At 39.1% G+C, this 10,198-nt stretch overlaps 1 protein-coding gene across 6 annotated transcripts in view; it reads left to right on the top strand.

Annotated features, from left to right (window-relative positions):
- RNF145 (ring finger protein 145) overlaps window positions 1-10,198 on the top strand; it is a 70,697-nt gene that overhangs the window by 22,153 nt on the left and 38,346 nt on the right. Inside the window, exons 1-3 of one of the 6 annotated variants that reach the window (XM_019653974.1) lie at window positions 7-312; window positions 5,419-5,542; window positions 6,165-6,366. In XM_019653974.1, coding sequence (XP_019509519.1) covers window positions 5,465-5,542; window positions 6,165-6,366 — 280 coding nt within the window. In that variant the 5' untranslated portion in view covers window positions 7-312; window positions 5,419-5,464. Of the gene's footprint in view, window positions 1-6; window positions 313-1,486; window positions 1,659-5,418; window positions 5,543-6,164; window positions 6,367-10,198 lie in introns of those variants that run through there. The other 5 variants (XM_019653975.1, XM_019653978.1, XM_019653977.1 and 2 more) reach the window with 5 other exon arrangements.

Genomic DNA, 10,198 nt, shown 5'->3' with positions numbered 1-10,198 from the left:
AGCGCCGGGGGCGGGAGGAGCGAGCGCAGGAAGCCATGGCCGCCGCCGGCTGCTGAGGGGCTCGGCCCGCGAGCGCACGCGGCCGCGGACGATGGTGACCGCACGGGTCGGGCCGCTGCCGCCGCCGCTGCCGCCGCCTCCCGAGACGCAGCAACCGAGGCCCGGCGCGGAGGAGCCGCCGCTGTGAGGCGCATCGTCCCGGCCCCCGCCGCCACCGCCGCCCGAGAAGAACGGGAAGGCGGGCGAGAGAGCCGGGGAGCTGCGGAGCCCTACGGCCCGCCGGCGGCGCCGCCCCGCGGGCAGGGAGCAGAGGTGACCGAACCGTTCGCTCCGACCGACCCCTTCCCGGGCCGCCGTTTCCCGCATCCTCGCTCCCCTCCCCCATCCCTGTCCCCGCTCTCCCTCAGCCCCTCTCCCGGTTCGCCTCCCTCCTCTCCTGGCCTCGGCGGAGTCGACCTCCCTTCTCCACCCGCAGCGCCCCCTCCCTCCCGCGGTCCTCCCGGCCGGTCCCTGGCTGTCCGACTCCGCGCTCTTCTCCGGGGGCCCCGCGCGGAGCCCCCTCGCCCAGCCCCCGCGCCTGCTCCGCCGCCTCCCCGCCGCCCTGCCACCCTCCTGGAGGTTTCCTTCGCCGCCCCCAGCATTCCTGAGATGCCCGCGCTCCGCGCTCTCCCCCGTCGCCTCCCCAGCATCCCATCTCGAGGCCTTTTGTAAGCCCCTTCCTGAGCTGCCCAGCTCCGTTCCTCCAGCTCCTACTTGCAACTTTTCCTCGTTTGCGTCTTTGTCCACTTTGCTTCCAAGCTTCCCTCCCTCTTTCCTCTCTCGCCTTACCCTTCTTTGGTCTACGCACCCCAAACTCAGCCTCCCCTCATTCATGCGGGTTGGGGTTGTTTCGGGGGGGGTGCAGAAAGGCCTGCCAAATCGTTCTTAGAATGGGGACCCATTTGCTCTGCATCCCGTCTGTCTTTTTTTTTTTTTTAAATAGCCAGAGTTCTCGTCATCCCTTTCTTTTTGTCTCGTTTCCTCTCTGGCTTGCCGTCTCTTCTGCATCCCCCTCCAGCTCTGCTTTCCCCACCCAAGGTCCCCGAGATCCATGCCCTCCCTCCTGGAATGAGACCCCTTGCTGTTCCGGGATGAAGAACTTCGCCCGCGTCTTTCTTTGGAAGCTTTTTGGTGTGTGGCACGGGGTAGCCAGCACCCTTGGCCAGACAGGAGGGGAGCTCCCTGGCACGGGCCTCTCTCCTGGCATAGTTTTTGTGAACGTAATCCCCTAGCCCCGCGGCAGCAGCGGCCCGGCTGCTGGTGCTGCTGCTGCTGCTGCTGCTGCTGCTGCTGCTGCTGGTGCTGCGCTGCGTGCTTTGCAGCGAGCTGAGTTGGGGTTACTATAGTTCAAACGCGGCTGAGATCAGCGCGCGTGGGGGCGGGGGTAGGAGGTGCGGGGACAGCGGGTGGGGGCTCTGCGCTGAGAAGGCACCCAAGATTAATGGATGGCTTTGCATCACAGCCTACAGTAAACAGGAAACTAGTTGGAAAGGAGAAGACTGTGTCTTTTTATTTTTTAAAATACGGAGTGTGCAGTTCTGAATCTTGAATCATGACCAAAGGATGAGCTAGCTGTCTGTGCTGCAGTCGTGACCCAGGCTGAGCGTCCAATGGCAGAGGTAGCGGTTTTTATTTCCACTGTCTGGCTCCTTAAATTGAAAGGTGGCCCTTTTGCTCAGAATGGACTCCGTATCTTTGCCTTTTTGGAGATGATGAGAAACCACAGAACTGCTAGTAGTTTATGTGGAAATCAAGTACACACAAAGTTAGCTAGCAATGCGTGGGAGTGGGGAGGACCAGCTATATTTAATACATGTGCCAATGCTTATGTAAGAAGTGCGTTCTCCCGTTATCAGTTTTTGGCAGAGTTTGCTTATGATGTTAGGTTCTAGCTTTGCCCTCTTAAATTTTTAGAGCTTCCCATCCTGACATATGGACCGCTAGAAAATCTGTCAGTTTTAAGATTGGTTTTAGCGGATGGTAGTTTTTTTTTTTAATTGGATGGGACAAAGAAAGAGATTAATGGTGAATGATAATTTTTGTTTTTCCTTTTGATGGGGAGGGAAAAGGTGTAGACACTTTCAGCCTTAAATTATCTTCAGTATTGTACTGAATAATTTTAAATCGTGTCATATAGCATTCTTTGCTTTGTCTTTTTTAAAGGGGGGTTTACTATGAGATGTAAATACTGTTCTTTTTTTGTAAGATCACGTTTTCCATTTTTCTTATTTAACATAATGCTTCAACTGAGACAAGTGATGACTTTAAAAATTTACATTTTTCATATTGTTCATGATGATTTGTTTGAGTCCTTCAAATTCAAAACAAATGCATTGTTTTCAGGAAAGTGTAGAAGGAGGCGCCCTGTGTTTCCTAACCCACAAATATGAATGGTGAACCATGCAGCGTTATACTTACACAAGACATTACTGTGTTTGTAAATAGCAATTGCTGCTTCCAAGCCTGCGAAAGTCATTTAATGAAATCATTGTGGTACTGTTTTTGGTTAGCATTTGTTGAGGCTTTTTTGCCATTATTGGAAGGAAAGACTTTTTTTGGTTTGTTTAAAGCGGCTTTACTGAGTAAAGCATCTTTAAGCTTGAGCCACATTTAGTTTGTGTTCTTGCTGAGACATTATGTTGGAGTATTACTTTTCCAGTGCTTTTCATAGTTCATGGAGGAAGTTTTAAAATCTTGCATGGATGGTAGAATATATGCAACCGACCTGGGCAGAAAACAGCTTATATATTTGGCTTTAGGAGTGTCAGGCCACTAAATTTTCTTTGCATTTAGCTCTTCTCCTTATTTTCAAGGATTATTTGGTATCCTTTTGGTTTTAAGAGAATTTTGAGCTGCTTCTGACTTAGAATATGCCTATTAGATCTGTCCAGCAAATCTAAGGAAAAGATAAATTGGGCTTTAAACCAAATATCATAGAGGTATAATCTCTTTACTCCAGGAGAGAAGGCTCCATTTTTACTTCATGCTAGTAGTATAGTGATTTGGCAGGTGTGAGTGATTTCAGGTGTCTGCAAACAAGATAAATATTTCAACATTTTGTTTGGATGTTGGTATAGTATGTAGTGCTAGAGTAGTGTACAGTATTTATTTGTTATGGTCACCACCCTGTCTCTCGTGTGGCATTTCTACTTTAGAAAGATTCGAAATTACAAAATTTGGGGGGAGATGGTTTTTTTTTCTCTTTTCTTTCACAGCTTTTGTAGGTAACCTTTTAGATTTGGTTTTCTACATGTTAACTTTGTTTCCTCCACATTCCTATACATGATAAGCTTGCCAGTTACTTGCTAAAATATCACATACATACAGAAATAAATGACATATTTAGTAATCAGTAGATTTGTTATTAAATAGACATATTCTATCCAAGGTCTTTCTTAATTCAGACATTTGAGACTTGAGTTTACTGTGCAATAGAGTTTAGGGATCTGTCTTCTTAGGTATTCTTCTGCATTGACAGCTTTAAGGACCCAAGATTTTCTTTTTTTTTTTTTTTAAGATTGTATTGGGGAGTTGGGGGAGGGGAACAGCATTGGGGAATCGAGGAAGGGGAACACACAAGTTGCTGTCCTTTTGTTCTTCAGTCTAGTTGTGGAGGGCTTCGCTTCACTGGCCCATGTTGGTATTATCATTGTGCTCTTCCCGGGTGAGGCAGTCGTTCGCTAGCCATTGGACAGCTGCTCACAGCAGCTCACAAAACTGCCTGCCAGCTGCCAACCAGTCCCACTGCAGCCTACGCCGTCGCCGGCGACTCACGGCAGCCCAGCTCCAGGTTGAACTGTTGTTCACCATCTTAGCTGTAGAGGGTACAGCGCCACTGGCCCTCATGTGGGATCCGAACCGGGGCCCTACTGCTCAGAGCTGGTGTCCCAAGCCAACTCTAAACCAATGTGCCACTCAGCCGGCACTCAAGATTTTGTTTTTATTCTTGCTCTATTTGTGAGACAGGAGGAGAGGTGATTAAGAAGGGGCATGTACCATTGTGCTAATGGCTTTCTTTTATATTAGAGATGATCCTCTTAAGAATTTGGAGATTTTTTTTTCCCTTAGTTCACATCTTGATTTCTAATGCAGGATTGGTTATTTGTTTAAAGTTTTTTTCTTTACCCGTTTAAGAGCTAAGTAAATGTTGAAAGTGGGTACATTTAAAAATAACAGCACATTACAAACAGGAAGGCTCCAAGTCAGATGAAATAAATATGGATTGCAAGTAGTAACTCAGTAATAACTCTTTTTTTGTTGTTGTTGTTTGCAATAGCAGTAGTGATATATTTTGGATTCTAGAATACAGAAAACTAGTTAAACTCCCAAGAGTGCGTTGAGTTATCAGTTTGACCACCAGAGTAAGCAGTTATTTCCCATGTATTACCTTAAGTCATTTAGATGGTACAGGCACATTACACTTTTTACCAAGAATTTCTGTTTTTAAAATGCATCTCCCTACCTCCCCAAATGACACATGAGTATTCTAAAACATTTGACAAACAAAAATATAGAAGGGAATAAAAAGTACCTCAGCTTCACTGTTTGAAAGGATGTTAATGTGAATATTTTGGTGTAATTCTTCCCAGTTTTTTTTTTCTTTTCTGAATAATATGAGCTTTGAGAAATATACATTCCTGAATGGTGTAATTTGCAATAAATGTTGATTAGAGATTTTATTTTTCAGTGCTTTTTTTCCCCGGGACACAGCCATTTGGTTTTGAATCTCTCACAATATTATTATTTCTTTTTTTATGTAGAAGAATTATTAAAACGATCTTGTTCATTTAAAATAATCAGAATTACAGTATTTACAAAAATGTTAAACTTGCATTATTGATAGCATATATATTGCATTTGGGTAATGGGAATGATATGTGATCAGTCAACAATCAGTTAAACTAATCAGTTTTTCAGTGATTAAAAAGCTTATAATAATGGTGTGCCAAGTTGAGCTGCTTTTTTAAAAAAACTATCTGAGCTAGGAAGCTATCAAAATTAGAGGGTAAAATGGAAATACTGACAAATATTTAACCATAGCATAGCAATCTGTCACTATAATTTTCTTCAGAAATAAATGTTTTAGTTTGTCCTGTAATGCCTGAAATTACTGCCAAAGCTAGAATGTGTTTAGCTTTCTCAGCATAATTCTTAAAAGAAAACTGTCAGAGCCAACAATCCAGAATTATCTTTACTCTTTAAAATTGTCCTTTACCCACTTTTGTTTGCCCTGTTCTCTTTTTTATAATTCCTTGGATTAATTGGCATTTTGATTATATAAAATAATTTTCCACTGAATTAGCCTTTTAGATAGTAGGTAGTCCGGGAGAGCCTTCATTTCCTTCCTTTTTTTCCCTTCATTCTTCTACTCATCAACAGCTCGGCAGAGACGGGCTGCACGCTCACAGTGCCTGATGCCAGACTCATGTGCCAGCATGTCTGTTGTGCCAGCATGTTTGTATCAGAGGAAGACTTTGATGAGCATTATTTTCCTACCTTGAAGGTAGATTATGTGAATTTCAGACTAAGAGTTTAACTGACGTGATTCAAGGAAACAGTATTGCAAATAATGTTTTACATATCCTAAGTTCTCAGAATTGTACGTGTATCATGTAAATTCAGTACTTCAATTTTGGTTCTAAATAATAAGACAAAGGGTGGACTGAGATGCTGCAAACTTACTGTGCAATTATCAAATTTTTATTGAATAGCTTTTTTTCTGTATAAAAATATGTAATGTTTGCCCTCTTTTTTAAGAGCTACTTAAATCGCAAATAACTTTATAGGAGTGAATTTTTCTTTCAAGTTAATTGGACAAAAGGTACAGTATTCTTAGAGGGTATGTTGTTGCTGAGTGCCTAGATTTGGAGTTAGGGGCTTTTTAAAAATAAGTTTTGAGGCCCAGACATTCAATTAGAGTCTTAAGATTGGGCAGACCTGAGAGTCTGTGTGAAACCTTAGTACAAAGCCTATATCATAAATACCTAGAAGTAGATGTGGCTAAGAAGTTTGATACATTGTAAGATAGTTTTTGTATAGTATGTGGCAATCCATTAGATGCATAAGAGGATATCTAAAAGCTATTTGAGGTGAGTTATTTTTATATTGTGTCTCCTGAATTTTAGGTCTGCTCCAAGAAAAACATGGCCGCAAAGGAGAAACTGGAGGCAGTGTTAAATGTGGCCCTGCGGGTGCCAAGCATCATGCTGTTGGATGTCCTGTACAGATGGGACGTCAGCTCCTTCTTCCAGCAGATCCAAAGAAGTAGCCTCAGCAACAACCCCCTTTTTCAATATAAGTATTTGGCTCTTAATATGCATTATGTAGGTAAGTGTCCATATCAACTTTTCTCATCTTTTAGTGAGCATTCTGATTTATTTTATATCTTTGTATATTTTTTAATTTCGGTAAAATGAGGTCCAGTTACATTGAGATGACAGAGATGGTCATTGATTAGTGCTTGTGAATCTTGTTTATAGTCTGGTCTTACCATTGCATATGGATTGTTAGGGGTAGAGGAAAATAGATGGTGTTGGATTTATTTACTGGATGAAACTAGAAGGCAGAAGAAAACATTTCAGATTTTAATATGATAAAATGTAAATAATGAGAAATACATTGAACAGGCCAGACATTTGGCCTGTTCTAGTTTGTCAGTATTTTGGGTTTTGGTAGTAATTCAGAAAGTAAGCTTTTTGAAATGCAATATTCTTCATTGTTCTAATACATTAATATCAGTTGAAGATAAAGCATTTATTTCAGTTAAATGAAATGTGGGAAATGATATTATAATTGGAGTTAGTGATAAAAGTAATGTTGAGAGGTTAAAGAAGTTAAGGTCAAGAAATACAGGCAGGAAACAGATAAAATTCATGTACAATGAAAGTCATGATCCTTCATTTTTAGGTGAGATTTTGGTTTACATGTAGTGATAGCAACAATATATTTTACTTCACGTTGCTATTGCCTAACACAATACATGGTTTGGATGATGTACTATAGTGGTTTTATTAATATTTTTATTAGAATTGTCCATCAACAAGTGTGTGTGCATGTGTGTGTGTGTGTGTGTGTGTGTGTGTGTGTGTGTGTATATATGTATGTGTGTATATATATATTTTAATTTTATTGGGGAACAGCCATGGTCATTGGTTACACATTGCTTTCATGCTACAATAGCATAATTGACTCTTTTAGGGAGGGCACAGCTCACAGTGGCCCATGCGGGGATCAAATAGGCAACCTCGGTGTTATCAGCACCGCGCTCTAACCAACTGAGCTAACCGGTCATCCCAACAAGTATATTTTTTAATAAAATTGTGAAGGGTTGTCCTGTCTTTATGAGATTTTTTATTTTTATCTATAGAAGAACTTTATGGATTCCAAAGCTTAGCCATGAGAACCCCTTACAGCTTGAAAAGATTACCAAATAAGCCATTGTGGGAAGAAATATGGTTAGCAGAAAAACCAGTGCATGGGAAGCAGAACACCTGAATACGATAAACTCATCTCTCTTAGGTGGCACTACCTCGGGAAAGCCAGTGAAATGAGAAGGCTCTTTTATTCTTTTATGCTACGAAACACTATAATTCTCAACCCTTTATTAAAGGCTTTGTATGCTAGCCAATTTATGGAAAATAATTCCAGTCTGTTGTAGAGGAACAATTGAGTACTTGGCTTAGATTTTTAGCTTATTCAGCAAAATAATTCACACTGCAGTTTAAAAAAATGTGCTTATCATATATATTATTCCTTAATAGATTGAAATATTTATTACAAAAACAGCTGCCTAATAACTAGAAACATTAATTTTAGAAATTGAATGTTTATATTACATTGCCATTTATTGCTCTCTGACTTATAACTTTGGAAACAATTCAGCCTTTTTAAATACTACACTTATTATGTGCTATGGTAGAGTAAGCTTAGTGGCTATCTACAGTAGATAATTTCAGCTTGAACGGATTTTTGGTTAGAGCAACCTCTGTGTCAAGAGTATTATGTATGAGTAGTGTTTTTGTATTGTTCTTGATTACAGAATTTCACACTTAAACACATTTTAAAAATTAAAAATTCCTAATTTTTAAAATTGGTAACTATGTTCAAAAATCAAAAAGCATAAAAAACTTACAGTGAAAAGTTATCTTCTCCTATATCTGCTCCTCATCCACTAAGTTCTCATTCTGAGCCCCAACAAGCAGCTATTTTTACTTTCTTGTGTATAATTCTAGAGATATTTTTGTTAATATATGTAAATTTAAAGATATATTGATATATATATATGTAAACAATATATAAGTAGAAATGTATTTCCCCCTTTTTGTACAGATGATAGCCTAATACACACTGTTCTGAACCTTTTGTTTATTTTTACTTAATGATGTATCATAGAGCCATAACTACTGCTTTTAGACATTCATGAAATAGTTTTGTACTCTGTTATGCCAAATGATAAGATTCTGATGTTGAGGCCTCACTCTCCCCCAACCCTACAGTTTTGTATTACAGCGGTGTAGTATCCTTATATGGCTGTACCGTAATTTATTGAACTAATTACTCTATTGGAGGACATTTTAGATAGCTCTATCTTGTATTTCATTATGTTATGCTAAATAATTTTGTATAGCCATAATTTTATCAGATGCAAACATAGCCTTGGGATAAATTACTAGAAGTGAAATTGTCAGCTTAAAGATTATATACATTTGCAATACTGATCAATATCACCCTCCCTAGGCACTACCCAGGGGGTCTTACTATTTTGTACCTCCACAAACAATGGCTGTGAGTTCCTGCAGTCCTACATCTTTTTCAAAACTGTTATCAAACTTTTCTCTTTAGCTTCTCCAGTAGGTGAAAAATGTGTTTAACTGTAGTTTTAATTTGTATTTCTCTTATGAGCGAGACGTAATTTCTTCACATTTAAGAAAAATATGTATTTCCTCTTAAGAGAGTTGTTAGTTAATGTCTCTTGCCCAGTTTTCTATGGGATTGTTAGCCTTTTCTTACAATTTCTGGGAGTTTGGTATACATTACAGAAATTAACCCTTTGTGATGAGTTGAAGTTATTTTTTCCGGTTTCAGTTCCCTTGATTTTGTTTGATTTTTTTTTTTTACATGCAGAATTTGTTTTTTGTTTTTTAAAAAATTTTTTTAAATTATTAATTTCAGGTGTACAGACGGAGTTTGTCTTAAATGTGGTTGAATTTATTGTTTCTTCTTTTGTAGCTTTAGGGTTTTCAATTAGAAAAGCCTTTCCTATTCTTGAGTTTATAAAGAATTCTATCATTTTGTTGCATTATTTTTGTGGTTTTATTTTTCACATTGATTTATTTGTTTGTTTATTACATTTAAATCTTTGCTTCATTAAGAATTTATATGCTATACAGTGTGTTATAGGTATAATTTTATTTTTTTCCAGATAACTATCTGGTAGCCTCTATGTATTTATTAATTTAGTCCAAATTTTCCTGAGTATTACTAAATTATATATATGTGTATATATGTGTGTGTATGTATACTATATATATATATATAGTATATATACGTGTGTGTGTGTGTGTGTATATATATATATATATATATACTGCATACCAATATACTGTATTATCACATACATATTGTTTCATTTCTGAACTTTTTTCCTGTCCTTTTAGTTTGCCTGTTATTGAGGATTTGGATCATATTTTACTGTCTGATACTTAGTCCCTTCATTGTTTTGTATTCCCCCCCCCCCGAGTTTTACTGTTATTGTTAGTTTTCTGTATGAACTTTAGAATTATCTAGTCTTTGTAGTTCAAATGATTTATTCATACTATCATTTTTGTATAAGTGGTCATAATTTCTCAAAAATCTTGTGCAATATATCATGATCAGAGTTATTTTTCAACTGGAATGTGAAAATGGGAGTATAAATGAGTCATAGGGTTTTTGTTGTTTTATTACCTAACCTAAGTGGAACTCTAACCTAAGTGAGAACCATTAGTTCAGTCTAAACTCCTTATCATATACAAGGCTTTATTAAGGAGGCTTTAGCCTATCAAGCATCATCTCCCAATACCCCCTCAATATTCTTTCTATTTATACCAAATTCTAGTTTAGCCTACAGAATTTACTGTCTCCTGATAATATCTTTTTTTTAAGGTGTTTGTACCTGCTA

Source organism: Hipposideros armiger, unplaced genomic scaffold (genome assembly GCF_001890085.2).
Source record: "Hipposideros armiger isolate ML-2016 unplaced genomic scaffold, ASM189008v1 scaffold_211, whole genome shotgun sequence".
NCBI lineage: Eukaryota > Metazoa > Chordata > Mammalia > Chiroptera > Hipposideridae > Hipposideros > Hipposideros armiger.
Note: the sequence above shows the minus strand (reverse complement) of the source record. Positions and strands in the feature narration are given on the sequence as shown.